The sequence below is a fragment of the Hemibagrus wyckioides genome, linkage group LG14 (assembly GCF_019097595.1).
Source record: "Hemibagrus wyckioides isolate EC202008001 linkage group LG14, SWU_Hwy_1.0, whole genome shotgun sequence".
Taxonomy (NCBI): Eukaryota; Metazoa; Chordata; class Actinopteri; order Siluriformes; family Bagridae; genus Hemibagrus; species Hemibagrus wyckioides.
The window spans coordinates 2,357,179-2,377,104 of NC_080723.1; the positions used below are offsets into that span (position 1 = coordinate 2,357,179).

A 19,926-nucleotide genomic window follows, 5' to 3' on the forward strand; every position below is an offset into this window, starting at 1 on the left:
CAGCAACAACAAACTGAAATGACATTCAAAAGACATGAAGCATGAAGTGTACAATCCAACTGAAGCAAAAGAGACAAGCGACAAGTCTGTAGCCTTTTTTAAAACTATGGGTGTGTTTCAATCAGATCCCTAATTGGTTAATCAGTATATTCTACACGGGTTAGGGCACTGGTAATGACCCTGACACACTACACACTGGGAGACCCAAAATATTAAATATTTTACTCTGATCCAGTGGTCTAACCATCACAATTTGGCCCTTTTGGTCAAACTCGCTCAAATCCTTACGCTTGTCCATTTTTCCTGCTTCTAACACATCAACTTTGAGGACAAAACGTTGACTTGCTGCCTAATATATCCCACCCACTAACAGGGGCCATGATGAGGAGATCATCAGTGTTATTCACTTCACCGGTCACTGCTCACAATGTTATGACTGACCGGTGCACTTCATATAAAAAGGGAGGAAAGGATGTGGCAGATTCACTGCAAACCACTTCACACCTACTTATGTACTATCTGTGTTTGTTTACATTGACCATTTTGACCCGTTCTTATCAAATTTCTCCATATTTAGTCTTAGAGGAAAAGTGATTGTGAAATGTATGTTCAATGAAAATTTGTTTCTTGGAAATTTGTTGCGAAATGTTTTGCATTAATATTTCAGTAGTATCTCTGAGGGATATCCAGTGGGTATTTTGACTGGTCACTGAATCCAAATTATAACAACTTTACACCTAGAAAGCTGATAAATAATCTAAACATGCCTCTAAATAATGCAAACAAACCGTAATATTATTTTAAAACATTTTCACACTGAGACCGGTAATCTATATGAGGGGGGGAGTAAAGAATTTTTTTAAATAAAAGATTAATTTAAAGAAATTTACAGATTTGATTTATCTTACTGTAAACGCACACGAGGATACAGAATACGTCATCCACCGACCAGCCAATGAGCTGTCAGGATTTTTGCCGCTGTTCAGAGCGCCATGTTTCAAGAATGACGCCCTCAGTGGACTGTAGCATAAACATTGTATGGCTAGATTTAACCCAGCAAAGGAGTTTAATAACGACTTCTGTAACGTCGGCATGAGATAAAATCGAGCAGACTACAGGTGTTTTGTTACTAAGGATTAAAAACTTCACGTTTAAACGCGTAGCTAGCCGTTTCGTTGGCTTAGTTCCCTGTTGAATGTGTTGATTTGACTGCGACGCTAACAGCTACTGTTATGAAGATAAACTGCAGAAACGACTGAAAGAGCAGAGCAGAAAAATGTAAGTCTGGATAATTTAGAATTAAGCTATAGCTCTGTCTGCTATTTAAACGCACGCAAAGCTAGCTGGACAGGCAGAAATGATTGTTATTGCTAACACGGGGGGCCTTTAAAAAGGCTTGATGGCTCTCACATTACTGATTAGATTTAAAAAAACAAAAAAAGAACACGATCCTACGTGTATTAACTAGAAGCTGAGCTAATAAAGTGTGTTATTCAGACTGTTAGACGACATTTGTTTTTGTTTTGTTTTTTTTAGACGCTAGCTAGTGATGTCCATCGATTTTGACAGTGCTGCCTTACAAACGCAGCATGAAGAGGAAGAGGAATATGATCAAGAGGACTACGCCAGGGAGCAGGAGGTAATTTTAATATTTTATCTACCACGACATGTTGCTTGGCAGTTTAGTAAACACTTTGCTAGAAGTGATGTGTCGTTCGCGAACGAGCCGGCTCAAAGAGCCGATTCTTTTTTTTTTTAAGCGAAAGAAAAGAGCCGACTCCCGTCGGGGAGAGTCGAATCTTCAACCGCTCCAGAATCCATGCAAACAGGGGCGGGACTTTATTTTGACTGGCACACCGCGCGGCCAATCACATGCGAGAACAGACTAGGCTCATACCATTATGTGAAAAAAGAAAGCGGGACAGACGCTCCGGAGAGTTTAGTGGTACAGGCCAGGTACACAGCGATAGATAGAAGCAGAGGAGCCAGATTTAAATACAAAAAAAAGTGAAGAAATGAGCGAAAACCGCATGAAAGTGCATAATCTGTCTGATTTTAAATGATATTGGAGACTGCAGAATCTGTTAAAATGAAATATCCGTCAGATTAGGATCAACTTCAAACCTGTAACTGTTTTTTTTTCTTGTAGCGAAATTAAAAATGCATAAAAATGAGGGTTTTATGAGAACACTGTATAAAATATTGTGTACCGACACACAAAACATTCATAATTGCTAAATCAGGCTAAAATAGAGGTCTCCGATTGATGCTAAATGAAGAGCCATTTGGGAGTCGGCTCTTCTAAGGGAGCCGAGCTAAAAGAGCCGAATCTTTGAAAAAGAGCCGGACCTTCTGTCACTACTTTCTAGACACAGGTTTCACAGTGACAGTTAACACACACGCCCCTTCAAAGAAGCGCTCTCTCTCTCTGTCTCTCTCTCTCTCTCTCTCTCTCACAACAGCCTGCTGTGTGCGTGAAACATGAAGCCTACAGCATGTTCATGTCTGTGTTAACGGGGATAATCTCCCACAGGAGCAGTTACAATGGGTTATATAATTTGTCACGGTTAATTTAACCAAAGCGACACAGTGGCAAGAAAACTAAGTAACTTTTTCTCAAATGAGACCTATACACCGATCAGGCATAACATTATTAGCCTAATAATGTGTCAGTCCGCCTTTTGCTACCGAACAGCCCTGACCAGTCTGGCATTGTGTATTCTGACCCCTTTCTGTCAGAACCAGCATTAACTTCTTCAGCAATTTGAGCAACAGTAGCTCGTCTGTTGGATCGGATCACATGGGCCAGTCATCAACCGGGTCTAGCCATCACAGTTTGGCCCTTTGCCAAACTCGCTCAAATCCTTACACTTGCCCACTATTTAATTAACTAATTAAATTTAAAAAATAATGAATAAATTCATTAAGATGGTAAATAAGACTTTCTCCAATCCACTCCAACCCTCTGTTTCACCCTTCTATTATGGACACTGCTTATGCTTCCTGGAAAGGTCTTGGATTGGCATCTTTTTCAGACCTTTACATTGATAACGTTTTTGCCTCTTTCGAGCAGTTAACCACTCAATTTAATGTGCCCAAAAGCCATTTCTTTTGATATTTACTAATTCGAGATTTTGTATGTAAAGAATGTAGCAATTTCCCAAATGTACCTTGTCTTTCTGGTTTCGACTCTATCCTGGGGGTGGACCCCGCTATCAATGGGTCAATTTCTAAATTAATGAATCTAATAGCTAATTTAGAATCATCATGTTCTGATAACTTGCACATTGTCTGGTCTCAAGATATAGGTAATGAAATTGATGAAGAGATGGTGTTTTGAATAGGGTCCACTCTTCATCTCTCTGTGCACGTCACGGGCTCATACAGTGCAAGGTTGTTCATAGAACCCACTGGTCCAAGAGTAGGTTGGCTCGGATCAACCCGTCCATTGATGATGAGTGGACAGATGTCATTCTGGACCAGCCACTCTAATTCATATGTTCTGGACTTGTCCAGCTCTGACGTCCTTTTGGAAACAAATCTTTGCCTCACTGTCTGCCATTACATCTGTAGATATACCACCATGTCCGCTTACTGGGCTGTTTGGTGTTTCTGACTTTGTTGCTTTTTTAACTCTTTTGGCTAGGCGTCTAATCCTATTGAACTGGAAAAGTCCTCACCCCCCCATGTCATACTCGCTGGATTAGAGATGTTCTCTATTTCATAAAGTTAGAGAAAATTAGGTACTCTCTACAGTGTCCAACTGCTGCTTTTCGTAAAATTTGGGGGCCCTTTCGTAATTATGTTGAAACTCTCAAACTTGACCCAGCTGTCTAGAAGTGGATACTCTGTATTGAATGTTTATTCAGCGAGCTGATCTGATATTACATTACCCATTTTATTTTATTTTATTTTATTTTATTTTGTCGTGTGTGTGTATGTTCCTATTTCTTTTGCCATGTCTTATTCATTTTGCTGTGAATATAAAAATGAATAAAATAAAAAAAGGTAAATAAGACATAAATAATTAAATGAAAGTGTAATTGTTAATGCATCTATCTATCTATCTATCTATCTATCTATCTATCTATCTATCTATCTATCTATCTATCTATCTATCTATCTATCTATCTATCTATCTATCTATCTATTTTTATTTCATTTATTACATTTATTTCATCAAGCTGATGCTTTGGTACATGCCATGACATAACTAAATGTGTCACCTTCATCCATTGAAGGAGATGGAGTGCCAAGCGTTAATGGCATTATCTATTCAGTTTGTAGTCTTCTGCTTGTAGCTCTCTGTGGTGGTGATTCTTTAAACGTCGGTTAAATAGCTGCTCTGGATATACGTATAAGTTTGGTCAGAAATACACCACCGCAACAAACTTCCTAAATCACGGAACAACAAGGCACGACGTGAAAAGGCACGTGTTGTCCGTTCAAGTAAAATGGTCTTGAGTTTTGACTTAAGTGAGGACATGTGGTTTATTTAGGAAGCACAGGTTTGAAAATGTGAGCTCAGTTCAAACGTAAATGCCTCCAAACTCTTATTCCAAGAGCCCGTGAGACGTGTTTGTGTTTAAAGACCGACGTCTTCCAATCAGATACACGTAGGCTGTGACTCATGCTTAAGAAATCTGCTGAACCATGGACCTGAACCATTATTGGCTGAAGTGCAGAGCTGTCAGGCGTGTCTGCTACGACTCTGTCAGCATGTGCTTCTTTTCCTGGACTGAAGAGAAAAAACAATATGGTGAACTTACAAGAGGATTTGTGTTTTTTTTTGCGCAGTGGACTGTACTGCATAGCGCTTGGCTGCTGATCTGTCTGATCTAGGAATAGTTTTCAAACAAGGTTATAGCACTCAAGGTTATTTGCATAGCAGGTTTGGGGTAAACGTTTCTTCCTCCACACCAGGGGAGAAATGTTTCTGCTCCAGTTAACCAGAATGTATAGCCGGAGCCAGACAATAGGCAAGCTTCAGGCTAGGACAGTGCACAAAATGTTCAGGTTATTTATTTATTTATTTATTTCCTTAAGTCTGACTTTGTACAGCTAAACATCAGGAACTTAGAGGTGCATGATTTATTCACAGCTAACTACTCTGACTTGGAGGTTTAGCCTAAATGCGTGAGCATGAAAGTGTTTTTGCGTGTGAGGAAACCGTGGAAGACGTCAGGTTGATTCGGTGCTCTTTATGGAGAGTAAGTCTGATTGGTAATCCTTTTTTTCTTTTTGGAAAGCGCTGTTATCTATTATGCCTGTGAACATACTGTATGTGACTTTCTGCTGGCTTTAATTTAATTAATTATAGCATGTATTATTCAGCACTACCTCCAAATAGTCTAATGATAGGCCTGTTTGTGTAGAGAAACTGGGTGGTGGTGTGTTTATCAACAGTTGCTACGGTTTCCTACACATTGTTAAGAGCTGCCTTGCAATTTTCTGGTACATTGTCTCACGAATTCTGAATATCCGTGTTCTCTAGCTGCATAAGCTCTTGACCGACCTCCCAGATGATATGCTGGAGGATAGCCACGACTCCTCACCAGAGCTGGACTACTCAACCTGCAGTCCTCAAAGAGGGAATGACCGGTACAGGCACAGGTTTATTTTCAGTCAGATACAAAATTGTTTTTTTTTGTCTATGAGAAATTCAGAAATGTATAATTTGTGGGGTTTTTTAATGTATCTCAGACCACAGCATGCTTGGAATGGACAGTCTGATCACCCACAGTGTCCTTCTGCTGAAACGGTGAGTATATTTCTTTAAGTTCAGGTGTTAGTATGACTGTAGTAGACATTTAAACCTTCATGATTAATAAAGTTTGTAAGGTCGATGCTGGTTTTCATGATGGTTTAAAAGTAAGACCCTTGGTGTAATGTGTTTTATCCTCTGTTAGTTTAATAATGTATTCATGTGGCTCCTAATTAATCATTACAGACTGGCCTCCTTTCACAAATGCTGCCTTTTGCCTCTTGTTTTTTAATATACAACTGGTTATTGACAAGATCTCTAATAACATTCTGTCTTTTTAAAGAATCCCGGGAATGCTTATAACCAGTCCGATCATCAGGGTTACATGTATGGCCCTGATCATGTTCATCACCTCCAGCATAGGACAGAACATGGCTGGGATGGACACCAGGGCCAGACCTATCAGTATGAGTCTGGAGAATATGTCTACTCCTCTACTGGGACTGCAGTATCTAATGGAACCAGCAGCAACTCTGTTGAGGAGGATTATGAACAGGAAGCTTACCTACACACAGGCCATCACGCTGGAGCAGATGGCCAAGACTATGGCGAACATTCCAATGTCAGGAACTACTTTCAGGTAGTTAAATGGATTCTGGATACTCTCTGCTATTATATACGTATATGTTATGATACTAAATCAATATGAAACATTTCTTTGAGTAACTTTTCTGTAATACTTCCAGAAATATGATAATGGAATAACTGATGGCCAAGCCAGCTACCAGCCGCATCAGCCAGCAAGACAGCAAAATATGTTCAACATTCAGTCATCTCAACAAAATGGCCACTTTGACCAGCTGCAAAGAGACTTTCTTGATTCATCACCAGGTAAGTCATGTGAAGATTTCTCTTTCTTTTTATATATATATATATCTCGGGCATAACATTTGAGTGAATAAGACTGATGATCTCCTCATCATGGCACCTGTTAGTGGGTGGGATATATTAGGCAGCAGGTGAACATTTTGTCCTCAAAGTTGATGTTAGAAGCAGGAAAAATGGACAAGCGTAAGGATTTGAGTGAGTTTGACGAAGGGCCAAATTGTGATGGCTAGACCACTGGATCAGAGCATCTCCAAAACTGCAGGTCTTGTGGGGTGTTCCCAGTCTGCAGTGGTCAGTATCTATCAAAAGTGGTGAAGCAGCGACAGGTCATGGGCGGCCTCACTGGTGCATGTGGGAAGTGAAGGCTGTGCCGTGTGATCCAATCCAACAGATGAGCTACTGTGGCTCAGATTGCTGAAGAAGTTAATGCTGGTTCTGATAGAAAGGTGTCAGAATACACAGTGCAGGATGGGTCAGGGCATCTGTTTCGGCAGCAAAATGGGTTCAACACAATATTAGGCAGGTGGTCATAATGTTATGCCTTGTCTGTGTATGAAACAATGCCCATTGTTAAAAATTGCTATACAAATAAAATTGAATTGAATATATTGAACACCGATGATAAAAATAAATAAGTGAAGAAGGATTTTAAAATGTGAAATGTTTTGTTTTAGCTACTGTCGATGCCCAGGAATACGCTCAGGTGAAGATTTTGAACAAGGCTCAATTAAGGCAGATTGAGGATCTTGAGCAGAAACTGGAAGATTGCAGGCGTAAAATGAGATATCTTGAGCATCAGTTTGCCATCGTAAAAGGTAAGCTAACCATCTGAAGGACTATTTTTAAACTATGAATCTATATTTAAACTACTGGGACTGTGATTAGTTATAAAACGGTAATAACATCTCATTCCACTCCACAGCAGTTACTGTTAAACCCAGGTGATGTGGCATTATGTTGAAATTGAACATCTGAAATACTTAGATGTTTTTGAAATTAATTGTATGTTTACTTTGCTTGTGCCTAGATGAAAAGGATGGGCTAACAGTATCCCTAAAGGAGTCCAGCCATCTCCTAGAGGAGGCAAAAGAGAAGGAGTCTCGACTACAAGCGAAAGTCATGTCTTTGGAGCGACAGATTCGGACCCTTACTGAGAGAGAACAAGAGGTAAAACTGCAGCAGCACGAATTACATGCTGCCCACAGCAGTCAATCTGCGTGTCTGTAGCTGAGCAAGAGCCATGTTTTGATTATTGTTGTAGAACATGAAGAAGCAGTGTGCTGCAGAGGCAACAGTAGACAGTCTGCAGCAGCAGATGATGGAGCTATGTCGGTCTAACGCGCTGACACGCACACGGGAACAGCATGACCGAGACATGGCTGCCATGAAGGAACAGCATGAAGCTAGAGTGCTTGCTCTACAACAAAAATTAGATACACATGGTCAAAATCTGGAGGAGCAGGTCAGTTCATTTCTAAATCATCCTCATTATTAGTCAGCGGGTACATAGAGGTGCTCTAAAAGAGGTCCAGCTTATAGTGGTTGCAGCGGTCTGTACACCTGTAATAGCTCGGTCTGATAAAAACAGACAATAGGTTTATATGATTTTATAGACCTACCTAATAAAGTGACTAGTATTTTGTTTGTGTGGTGAACAGCTAAAAAAAAAACCCTACATTTCACTCTGTTGGCTATTTATTGTGATGGTCTTGGCACTAGAGAGCACCACAGTGTTACACTTACTGAGCACTTTATTAGGAACACTAATTCTCCTCCCAGGTAAGGGTCTTTGCTTCATGGATTCCAGATGTTGGAAAAATTCCTGTGATATTTTGGTCCACGTTGACATGATTGCATCATGCAATTCCTGCAGATTTTTCAGGTTCTACCATTCTATCAATTCTTTAAAGGTGTTCTATTGGGTTCAGAACCGGGGACAAGGAAGGGCACTGAAGAACAGCAAACTCATTGTTCATGAAACAAGTTTGCTTTATGACGTGGTGCATCATCATGCTGGAAATGAGTCATTATAAGAGATAAATTGTGCCCATGAAGGGATGCACCTGGTCGGCTATACTCAAATAGGTCTGTGGTCCATAGTCTGTGGCTTTCAAGTGATGAAACATTCCCCACACCATCACACAACCTCCACAAGCCTGGACTGCTGACACAATGCATATTGGGCCATTGGATTCATTCTTTTGGTGCTAAAATCTGAGCCTACCATCTGTGTGCCATCAGTGATTCATCAGAGCAGGCTTTTTGTTTTTCACTCTTCAACTGTCCAGTTTTGGTGAGCCGATGCCCACTGCAGAATGAGATGTGGTCTTGTACTGTTGATTGATTGGCTACAATTTTGTTGATCAGATTACTGCATGTAAGAGTAGGTGTACAAGCATTCCTAATATAGATTTCAGTGTGTTTAAGCTTCCCGGAATTGTGTAATAATATGTTTAAGTCAAAATTAAAAAAATAATGAATTCTTTTACTTTCACTAGAGGGCACTACAAGCCCTTGTGGACCTCAGATTCTGAAGTTGCATGAAAGCAAAGAGATGTACTGTATGTGTGTGTGTGTGTATATGTGCATGCATGACAGGTGCAGTTGGCCCAGAGGCTGCGGGAGCAGGTGAAGCAGCTGGAGAGGCAGAGAGAGGAAGAGCAGGTGGACAGAGCTGCAGTCATCAATGCCCTCACACAGCGTTTGGAGGAGAGCCAGCAGCAGTGTTCCAAGCTGCTTCAAACTGGTGTGTGTGTGTTGTCATTTTTCTGTACAGTATTAATTCAGTTGAATCCTTTCACCCAAAATGTAAATGACATTGATGAGTGGTTTAGCAACTATCTTTTAAAAGGAGAGTAACTCAAAGGTCACTTTGAGTGCCATTCTGGATGCCATTCTCCCTCCCCCTTATGAAATTAATTGCTATCACTGTGTTAGTGTTTTTATAAAAACCCACATTGTACAAGCCTGCAATATTCAACAATTCAGCATGTTCCATGAACATCACAGAGGTTATATATAAGATATTCTGTAGGCGTTTAGATCGACACATCATCGGCATGGCCAAGAACCTCCACTGATCCAGACATTATTTTTAACCTGTTGGGCTTTTTTTAGGATGTGTGCAAGAGATGAGCCAGATGCAGATAAAGCTACAGCAGGCCCAGTCTAGTCGTAACATAAGTGAGAATATGAACCAAGTGCTACAAGTAAGTGAACCAGTCCTCCTTGTACAAATCATCTAAAACTCTTGACTGCTTTCAGTTTTGTAGTTTCTCCTCATTTCTCCATAGGAAGAGTTAAATGAGTTGAAAGAGCAGATCACACTGTATGAGTCTGCTGTGAAGCTTGGTGCCGTTTCTTTTGAATCGAATCCAAACTGGGAGAACCATCTCTCTGAGTCCTACGTAGATCTTGGCATTAAGAAAGTTAGCTGGAAAGATGGCAGAAATCACAGGTAAATTGTTTTGCATAACATCTCGGAAAATCATATAATCATTTAACCACATGTCTGGTTTGATTCAGATGTGATTAGTCTGTTATTTCTCTTGCTTTTCAGCACCCCTGTCCTCTCAGACTTGAGCCTGCCAAAGGAGGACTTGGCAAAAGAGCTAAAGAGCGAACTGCAGCGGTGTTTAATGCAACTGAAAACCAAAAGGGAGAAGATCTCTCGTTTACAGAAAGAGCTCCAGATATCACAGAACAACGTGGAACAGCTACAGACTAGGCTACAAGGCGCCGAGAAAAATGCTAAAGACTCTGTGGTGAGGCCTGACTCGTATGTATGCGCGCGGTAGTTTTTCCCATGAAAATATAGTCCGTGGTACTATAAGCTGTGTGTTGTGAATGTGCAGGTTAGGGAAAGCGGCCTAGAAAAGCTTTTGGAGCAATCCAACATGACCCCTCACAAAGAGGTTGCAAGACTGGAAGAGGAACGACAGCAACTGCAGAAGCGAGTCGAGGTCCAAATCTTTTTGTTTTCGTACCGATGTGGGAGTATGTGGTTTCCTCCATAAAACATTTATAACAATCAGGCTTTAAACTTAAATTTCTTCCATTAAAAGTGACCTATAAAAATAATGGCCGGATTTTATAACGGCCCTGGCTTTGTTAGAGGTTATGCAGAGAATTCATTTCCAGATTGATTAGACCTTTTCAGCTATAATGATGACTGGTTTATTAGTCACTCTTAGCCATCAAGATAGATTCCTTGGATTTATTTTAACAAAAAAAATCGTCTCAGCACATGTTGTATTTGAATGCACTGCCCCCTCCTACAGAACGTCTTCGTTCTCATGCACATGATTTAAAGAGAATTATAGCTGAAAAGACCTCAGGAAAATTTGTTCATATGTTTTTAGAACAGTAGATTAAGCACAGGTTTTTATTGTTTTCGTGTTTAAATGAGACTTGTGATATTATAATTGCAGGCACTGGAGTCGAGAAATAAGGAGCTGAAGCAGAGTGAGGAGAAGGTGAAGGCGGCTAATTCCGAGCTCTGCACCAAGATGAGAGAGATGATTCAGGAGCTGGACCAGGAGAAACAGGAGGCTGCAGAAAGGTAAGCTTGCTTTAAACAAAGGGAAATGTGAGAAATGGTTTATTAGATTCATCATTGGAGGTGTGTGTTCAGGTATGAGAGAACCCAGCAGCAGTACAGAGATGATGTGGTTCAGCGTGTTCGTGCAGACCTCACCCAGGAACACACAGCATACACTGCGCAGCTTACTGCCCAGCATCAACAGCACATCCAGCAGCTGGAGTAAGAGACTAATGTTTAAAGATATCCGCCAAATAATCTTTATTCTTAAATGAAGTTTGCAAGTTTTCGTTGATGTTATCCCTGATCAGGCATAGCATTATGACCACCTGCCTAATATTGTGACGGTCCCCCTTTTGCTGCCAAAACAGCCCACACCCGTCCTGCACTGTGTATTCTGACCCCTTTCTATCAGAACCAGCATTAACTTCTTCAGCAGTTTGCACAATAGTAGCTCGTCTGTTGGATCAGATCACACGGGCCAGCCTTCGTTCCACAAGTGCATCAATGAGCCTTGACCACCCATGACCCTGTCGCTGGTTCACCACTGTTCCTTCCTTGGACCACTTTTCATAGATACTGACCACTGCAGACCGGGAACACCCCACAAGAGCTGCAGTTTTGGAGATGTTCTGATCCAGTGGTCTAGCCATCACCATTTGGCCCTTCATCAAACTCGCTCAAATCCTTACACTTGTCCATTTTTCCTGCTTCTAACATCAACTTTGAGGACAAAATGTTCACTTGCTGCCTAATATATCCCAGATTTTGACCAACCTAAGATAATGTTATTCACGTCACCCGTCAGTACCCATAATGTTATGCCTGATCGGTGTATATTAACTATTCTCCGAATGGTTGTGCAAGTTAACTTTCCAGTGCATCTTGTACACAGATCTAAATTAGCGGACCTAAGTCAAGAAGTGTTAGCTGTGCAGGAATGTTACATCTCTGTTTGCAAGGAAAAGGATAAACTTGAGGAAAACCTTCAGAGCAGAATTGATGAGGAAAGAAGTCTGAAAGACAAGGAGGTGATCTATTTCTTATGTTGCTGAACATATCTGAATTACATGTTTATTAATCTCACAAAACGGTTAATAGACATTCAATTTATTTTAGATAAAGAAACGACAGGAGATTGACGAGGCTCTGGAGAAGCAGAAGGCGGATATTGCTTCCCAACACCGGGAAGCTGTTGCCCAGCTTAAGGCTCAGTGGACCAAAGACAAAGAGACAGAGATTCAGTTGCAGGTCACTAAAGAGCTAGCCTCTGCCAAAAAGAGCTGGCTAGAAGGACAGCAAGAAGTGAGTAGAAAATTTATGAAAATTAATAGATTTGGAAAGATTGTGTTGTTTTGTGTACTTGTGCTTGATTTACGTGTCGTTACTGTCACTTAAAGGAGTGGGAGCAAAAACTGGAAGAGGCCATGAAGGAAAAACAAAAACCCAAATCTACAGGAACACAGGATAACTCTTCTCAGACAGACACTATGGATTCTGTGACCCAGCTTCTGTCCCTGGAGCAGCTGGAGGACAGACTCAGTGCCCAGAAGATGGCGCTGCAGCAAGAGTCTGAGAGCAAGCTCACCAAAGCAGTGGAGGAGGCAGTGAGGAGCAAAGAGAGAGATCTGCAGCAGAAACATGTACAGGATACAACACTGCAGGTATGTTTCACAAAGCACATAGGATTATTATTTAGGGCTCTATGTTTGGTGAGGCAAGAGAGTAAGCTGAGAGTATTAACACAAGGCTAATGATTAATAAACCTCTTTTAACTGCGAACTAAATAATGCTGACAAAAATGAGCACAATTATATTTACAGCATTAGGCAGACGCCTTTATCCAGAGTGATGCCCTTATCTCATTTTATACATTTGTTGAGGAATAAGGCCCTTGCTCAAAGGCCCAACAATGGCAGCTTGGCAGTCCTGGGATTCAAACTCATGACCTTCCTGTTATTATTCATAACATCTCAACTACTGCAAAGAATTAATGGCTGTTCTGGACAAATTTTATACATTTTAGAACCAGCATATGTCTCTCTTGAATCTGATTTGGTGAAATTTTCATTTTCTATAACAGCATGGCTATATCAACAGAAACTAACCATCAAGGACATTCTACAACTTTAAATGGGATATAAATGATTAAAAAATAACACTTGTTCAAAACACGAAACGTCCATCCATCCATCTTCTGTACCCGCTTTATTCCTAATTGGGGTCACGGGGATCTGCTGGAGCCTGTCCCAGCACACATTGGGCGAAAGGCAGGGGTACACCCTGGACAGGTCACCAGTCCATCAAAGGGCTAATACATGACACAGTTACAATAAATTGCTGTAGTTAAAGAGGAATGATGCATTTAACAACATGCTGTTTAACTCTCGGCTAAACTGCTGCCATTATGGTTCTGATATAAATATGTTTACATTTGTTTGAGTAAATTCGTAGAATCTTTCTTGGTAAGTTAGACTTTTTCAAATGACATTACCACTAAAGTATATCGTCTCATTATAAAAATATCAATGCTCTGTGTACATAATGTTTAAAGGCTATGAAAGAATTAAATTCGATCGGACACACAATCGCATAATCATGTCTCATTCTGCAGCCAAGGTCATGAAATACACAATGCCTCGTTTTTGCGCTTGCACAATGTCCACAAAAACACAAGTTAATCCCATGATGTTGTGTAGATTCTTAGGATATCTCTACGCTGCTTCTCTCTTTGTCTCCTTTGCAGGTTGAAAGGGCTGTGTCCAGGGCTCGTAATCGCTGGCTCCAAGAGATGTCCTCCCTCCCAGAGTACAAAGCCAGCTTGCAGACCGAGAGAGAACAGTGGGAGACGCAACATCAGCAACACATTCACAAGCAGGTTTGTTGAATTTAACACGATACAAAAGCTTTCCAACAACAAACCAGCTTGGCTTTGCATTAAAAGAGTGCATCAGGCGGTCATTAAAGCTACACAGGTCTAGGTTATACAGGCTATATTCGGTGATTTAAAATTTAAGGAAAAACAAACTGAGTGCACTCTAACTACAGTCTCTTTTAAAGATATGTCACCACCACCTTCAAAATAGCCTGTTCATTTTTAAGAATTTTATTTTTACCCTAATACTGCCTTTTAAAGTAATGATCAGTATTACTTAAGCAAGTAAACCTATTTATTAGCTGATATTTTTGCGTCGTCTAGGTGTCTTCAGCAATAAAAGCAGCTGAAGACAAATGCCAGGAGACAATGAGTAGAAAACACAAGGAGCTAGAGGACTGCAGGTGCAGAAACCAGGAACTTCAGAAGCAGGTGGATTGCCTGAAAACTCAGCTGGAGAATTCTGCTGAGGAGCAGAAGGCACTCCTCAAAGCTGAGCTCTCTGCAGCCAGAGCTTTGTGGAACACTGAAAAGCAGGAAGAGATTTCATGCCTTAAGATGCAATTCCAGGGAGACCAAGAGTGCCTAAAGGAAAAGCATCAGGCACAGCTGGAGAGAAGAATGAAAGAGGCTCGAGAGGAGGCTCTCAGACAGGGGCAAGAACGTCTACAGGAAGCCATGCAGAGCAAGGAGCAGGAGTGGAGGAGTCAACAACAACTCATGTAATGATCAAAGACCAGTGTGACTGATTAATGCTGAACTAAGCATAGTGTTGCAATCCTGTAAAGTTCTACACTGTTTGCAAAACCACATCTTTACTCACAAAACAAACCGTTTTTCAGATTGCGGGAAGAACGGCAGCAATTCGTGGAGGAGGTCCTGGCTGAGTTAAAGGAGGTGCTGAAGGAGGTCCAGGAGCAGAGAGAAGTTGCTGAGGAGCGATGTAGCAGGGAAGGAGGTGTGAGAGCTAGACTGAGGAACCTGTGCAGAGAGGCACTGGCAACAGCTATAGCCAACACCAAGCAGGATTTGGTGAAGGTTTGTAATGTTAGTGCTTGTAAATTCCACACAATAGACGTACAACCGCAGTATGAACTTCAGCCCAGCTCATCAACTATCTAAATCTCAATCTACCAACATCTATACCATATGAGTTACAATAAACAATCATGATCACCTTTCCCAGCAAAGTGTAGTTTTGTAGAATGGTTTTTTGCATATTAAGCACAACATTTTGTATAATCCATCCTTACAGGTCATTAGGAAAAATTGTGTGATTTATGTGTGGATACACCCAGAGTTCTGTGTTGAATGTGAATGTAAAGGCACAGTTACACAGTTTGCAAGGCAAGTTTCAGTTAAATGGATTTGACTCCAATAAAATGCAAATGTATTAACCTGTTCTGATGATGCTTTTCTTCATACACTATTGCCAAAAGTTTTGGGGCGTCTGGCTTACATGCACATGAATGTAATATGGAGTTGTCTCGCCCTTTGCAGCTATAACAGCTTCAGCTCTTCTGGGAAGGCTTTCCACAAGGTTTAGGAGTGTGTTTATGGGAATTTTTGACCTTGCTTTGGTCACTGGTGTGCAGTCATGTTGGAACAGGAAGGGGTCATCCCCAAACTGTTCCCACAAAGAGCATGAAATTGTCCAAAATGTCTTGGTATGAAGCTGAAGCATTAAGAGTTCCTTTCACTGGAACTTAGGGGCCGAGCCCAACCCCTGAAAAACAACACCTGAACTCAATGATTTGGAGGGGTGTCCCAAAACTTTTGGAAATATAGTGTATGTTACATATGGTCATGTATAGTTTCTATATTTTATACATATTTTATGTTACAGAGCAGTGAAGAAAAGTTGAGGCACGTACTGAAGGAAACCCAAGAACAGCATGAAAAGGAGCTCAATCGTATACGTGGTATGTACACTCCTGCTGCTGGAATTGCTCTTATTTGAGACTTTTTTTTTTTTTTAAGGTGAAATGAATGCTTACATGTTGTACTTTGCAGCCTCATTGGATAAAAGGAAGGAAGGAGTCTGTAGCAGCAAGAGTTGTAATGAAACCATAGGCGGGCTCCAGAAGAAGAATCATGAGCTTCAGAGGCATTTGGAGAAGGCCTGTCGTCAGCTCCAGCACACAGTCCGAGAGCACAAGAGCACTCTGTGCAAACTCAAAGGTCATTAGTACTCTGCTGTAGCTTTATTTTAACATATTTATTGTGTGTGTGTGTATATATGTGTATATATATATATATATATATATATATGTGTGTGTGTGTGTGTGTGTGTGTGTGTGTGTGTATGTGTGTGTGTAAGTGTATGTGTGTGTGTGTGTGTGTGTATGTGTGTATGTGTGTATGTATGCATATGTGTATGTATATATATAAATATTTATATATATATATATATATATATATATATATATATATATATATATATATATATATATACTTTATATATATATATATATATATATATATATATATATATATATATATATATATATATATATATATATTTATTATATACACACATTATATTTGTGTGTGTGTGTATTAAAAAATATTAACAATTATTTTGAAATTATTATTATTATTTTTTTTTTTAGAAGAACATGAAGAACTGTTAAAGAAAGAGAAGGAAGCCCATGTAAAAGCAGCTGAGCAGGCCAAATTATTTGCATCCAAGGAGTCAGGGTTTGTACTTTCAAAAATATTTTTGCCTGATAAAATTGAAAGACTTGTCTGCACTTGGCTTCCATGCAAGGTTAAATTTTTAGGATTGTGATTTATTACAGTGGTGCAGTCAGTCAACAAAATCTTCATGCTGGCCTTGAAGAAATGAATGAACAATATACGAAAGCTGTGCAAAAAATAAGAGGTCTGTGTGTTTCTTCTATTAGTTTACACCGCTACTGATAGAGTCCTGTTTTACATCGTGTCTGTAGTTAACACCGATGTCTTGTGCAGGTGACATGCTCCGCTATCTGCAGGAGAGCAAAGAACGAGCGGCCGAGCTGATCAGAGCCGAAGTCCTGAGAGAGAGGCAGGACACGGCCCGCAGGATGCGCAGGTACTACCTCACCTGCCTGCAGGAGCTCCTGGAGGAGGGGGGCCAAACCACTGGGTAAGAGTTTCTTTTAGTGTTTGTGCTGCTTGGGCATTGTGTTTTCAAATGGATTATTTTGAAATCTTTACCACCGCCTCATTAAATCTTGGCCTCTTTACTGACCTGCCCAGTGCTGAGAAGAAAATTATCAATGCTGCCAGTAAACTGGCTGCCATGGCCAAAGTGCTGGAGACACCGGTAGCCAAAAAGAAATTTCAAAGAAATCAGGATGTACAAGGTACAGACTCATTATATGTCTGCTGTTTATTATTATTAGTAGTAGTAGGAGGAGGAAGAGGAAGAGGAGGAGGAGTAAACATAATGCATTTAAAAATTTGTTTATTTTCACAGAAACCTCATCAAACTCTACAGAAAGCTCTAAAGTTGACCATCTTGCTAAAGTGTCATGTGCTCCATCAAGCCAAAGTCATTCTGCCAAAACAGAGTCCCATAAAGTTAGCAGGAATGAGCAGCGCCAGCACTGGAAGGTCCTCACTGAGAGCAGCTCTACAGCCCGAACGCCCAAAATGAAAACTGCAGGCAAGTCTTCTCAGTTCAACTTAAATTCTGAGAAGACGAATGCTGCAAAAGGTCCTGAAGTAATTGAACCACGCCACTCTCCTCATCCCAAATCCTCCTGTGAAATCGCTCCCTCCGGTGTGCATTTCAATACCGTTGACTCCGTGAATGTGACACTGAGGAAACCTAGCAGGGAGGAGTACCTGATGGGGACAGAAGCAGGAAAAGCCAGTGAGCATTTCATTCCTCGGGTGACCGTCGTGCCTTTCCTGCTTAAAGAGGCACCTGTGAGAGATGGTGGCCAGAGTGATTGGAGTTTATCTAGTAATGGATCCACTTTTACCAGCAACATACATCTCACACACTCCTACCCTAGCAAACATCCAGATCCATTGAACTCGTTCTCATTCCCTGACCCTGCTGTAGATGATCTGGACTTTGGAAGTACCATAGGTGATAACTCTGATGTAACTGTTTACAAAGAGATTGCCAAAAAACCGTCAGGGGTGAAACCTTTGAAGAACGCAGACGTTAAATTGACCAAGAACAGGCAGCCAATTCCAGGTTCGGAGGATGAGGCAATCCGTCAAGCGTGTCCTAAGAGTTTACTCTCACAATTTAAACTCCGTCAGCAGGACAGTGGCTTTGACAGCCCAGGGTCCTAATACTTTTTATATAGTGTGTGTGTGTGTGTGTGTGTGTGTGTGTGCGCGCGCGCCAGTTGGACCGTGAATTATCACTGAATGTTTGTGTTTGTCTGGATTTGTTAATACACTGTTTTTGTACTGCCTTTTATAAATTAAAGTTTTAAATGTTTCCCTAAAATGTCTGACATTCCAATAAACCTAATGCTGGTCATTTACCACACTGCATGTGAGTTGCATTTAATTTAATACACTATATTAAATTTTATTAACATGTTCTATGCTTCAGACACTTTGTGAATGGTTTGTTACTGGCATTAAACCGGACTGAGGTTTAACTGGACTTATGGAAGAGTAATGCATACAACAGTATGAAATCTGTGTTCATGTTCAGTCCATAGAACAGACTTGTACATTCCATTCCAAGCTCCGCCCACTCGAAGTTTAAGCTAAAGAATGTGGTTGCCATGTTGCTGAAGAATCCGCAGACTGTATACTGTTTACTCTTTAACTTCAATTAAACCCCATGATCAGCTGGTGTGTTTATCCGTAAGCAACAACTAGATATCCTTAAAAATTGTTAAAAGCATTGATTAAAGAGTTGAAATTTATTCATTCCATCTGGTGTGTAGAATATCTCTGTGACTACTGGCCTAGGCTGTGGAAGAGAGTGAAATTAGGTAGAAGAGACTAACACTGCCTTCTTGACCAGTGAAATGAAGTCATCTAATCACCATGAACTACAGAATGATGTGCTGCAGTAACAGATCATGATCTCCTCATCATGGCACCTGTTAGTGGGTGGGATATATTAGGCAGCAAGTGAACATTTTGTCCTCAAAGTTGATGTGTTAGAAGCAGGAAAAATGGACAAGCGTATTTGAGCGAGTTTGACGAAGGGCCAAATTGTGATGGCTAGACCACTGGGAGTCGCTAGGCCATTTTTAGGGTGGCTTTAGCCCCCTGTGTGTGTGTGTGTGTGTGTGTGTGTGTGTGTGAGATCAGGAAGACTCGTATTTGGCTTGTTCAGTACTCAAATGTTATACACATCTGTGCAATACAGTGGAATGCTGCAATAAGTTTACCATCCTACCCTGTTAGTCAAACCTTTATTTTATTTTATTTGTTTATTTATTTAGTTTTACTATTATACCCTAATTGGGGGCTGAGCCCCCCTTAAATGAAAATCTTAGAATCGTCCCTGGCCAGACCACTGGATCAGATCATCTCCAAAACTGCAGCTCTTGTGGGGTGTTCCCGGTCTGCAGTGGTCAGTATCTATTAAAAGTGGTCCAAGGAAGGAACAGTGGTGAACCGGTGACAGGGTCATGGACGGTCGAGGCTCATTGATGCAGGTGGGGAGAGAAGGCTGGCCCGTGTGATCCGATCCAACAGACGAGCTACTGTTGCTCAAATTGGTGAAGTTAATGCTGGTTTTGAGAGAAAGGGGTCAGAATACACAGTGCATCACAGCTTGTTGTGTTTTGGCAGCAAAAGGGGGACCGACACAATATTAGGCAGGTGGTCATAATGTTATGCCTGATCGGTGTATATTACCAGATCAGAGTAAGACACCGCAAAATAATAATAATAATAATTTCGTCTGACACTTTTTTTTTTAATTTTCAGAGTATATCTCTTTTA

At 40.8% G+C, this 19,926-nt stretch overlaps 1 protein-coding gene across 2 annotated transcripts; it reads left to right on the forward strand.

Annotated features, from left to right (window-relative positions):
- The first annotated feature begins 997 nt into the window (after nucleotides 1–997).
- On the forward strand, nucleotides 998–18,758 carry cep152 (centrosomal protein 152). Of its 2 annotated transcripts, XM_058408735.1 has the most exons (29): nucleotides 998–1,278; nucleotides 1,537–1,639; nucleotides 5,495–5,601; nucleotides 5,704–5,761; nucleotides 6,048–6,344; nucleotides 6,451–6,595; nucleotides 7,267–7,407; nucleotides 7,620–7,759; nucleotides 7,854–8,054; nucleotides 9,191–9,338; nucleotides 9,710–9,801; nucleotides 9,886–10,049; nucleotides 10,152–10,356; nucleotides 10,447–10,554; nucleotides 11,023–11,153; nucleotides 11,226–11,354; nucleotides 12,028–12,163; nucleotides 12,252–12,437; nucleotides 12,533–12,796; nucleotides 13,879–14,010; nucleotides 14,332–14,729; nucleotides 14,850–15,045; nucleotides 15,854–15,929; nucleotides 16,021–16,188; nucleotides 16,620–16,707; nucleotides 16,809–16,891; nucleotides 16,981–17,137; nucleotides 17,251–17,357; nucleotides 17,471–18,758. In XM_058408735.1, exons 2-29 carry the CDS (start codon nucleotides 1,550–1,552, stop codon nucleotides 18,301–18,303), a joined length of 4,980 nt encoding a protein of 1,659 aa, XP_058264718.1. In that variant the 5' UTR covers nucleotides 998–1,278; nucleotides 1,537–1,549; the 3' UTR covers nucleotides 18,304–18,758. The 2 variants fall into 2 exon arrangements, with proteins under 2 accessions (XP_058264718.1, XP_058264719.1); XM_058408736.1 differs by lacking the exons at nucleotides 998–1,278; nucleotides 1,537–1,639 and adding an exon at nucleotides 4,697–5,210.
- The last annotated feature ends 1,168 nt before the right edge of the window (nucleotides 18,759–19,926 follow it).

Bases quoted from the DNA above. Each gene is read 5' to 3' on its own strand.
- cep152 (XM_058408735.1), top strand. From the start codon at position 1,550: ATGTCCATCGATTTTGACAGTGCTGCCTTACAAACGCAGCATGAAGAG. The intron at 10,555-11,022 runs GTCCAAATCTTT...TTATAATTGCAG, and splicing joins AACTGCAGAAGCGAGTCGAG to GCACTGGAGTCGAGAAATAA. The intron at 12,797-13,878 runs GTATGTTTCACA...TCTCCTTTGCAG, and splicing joins TACAGGATACAACACTGCAG to GTTGAAAGGGCTGTGTCCAG.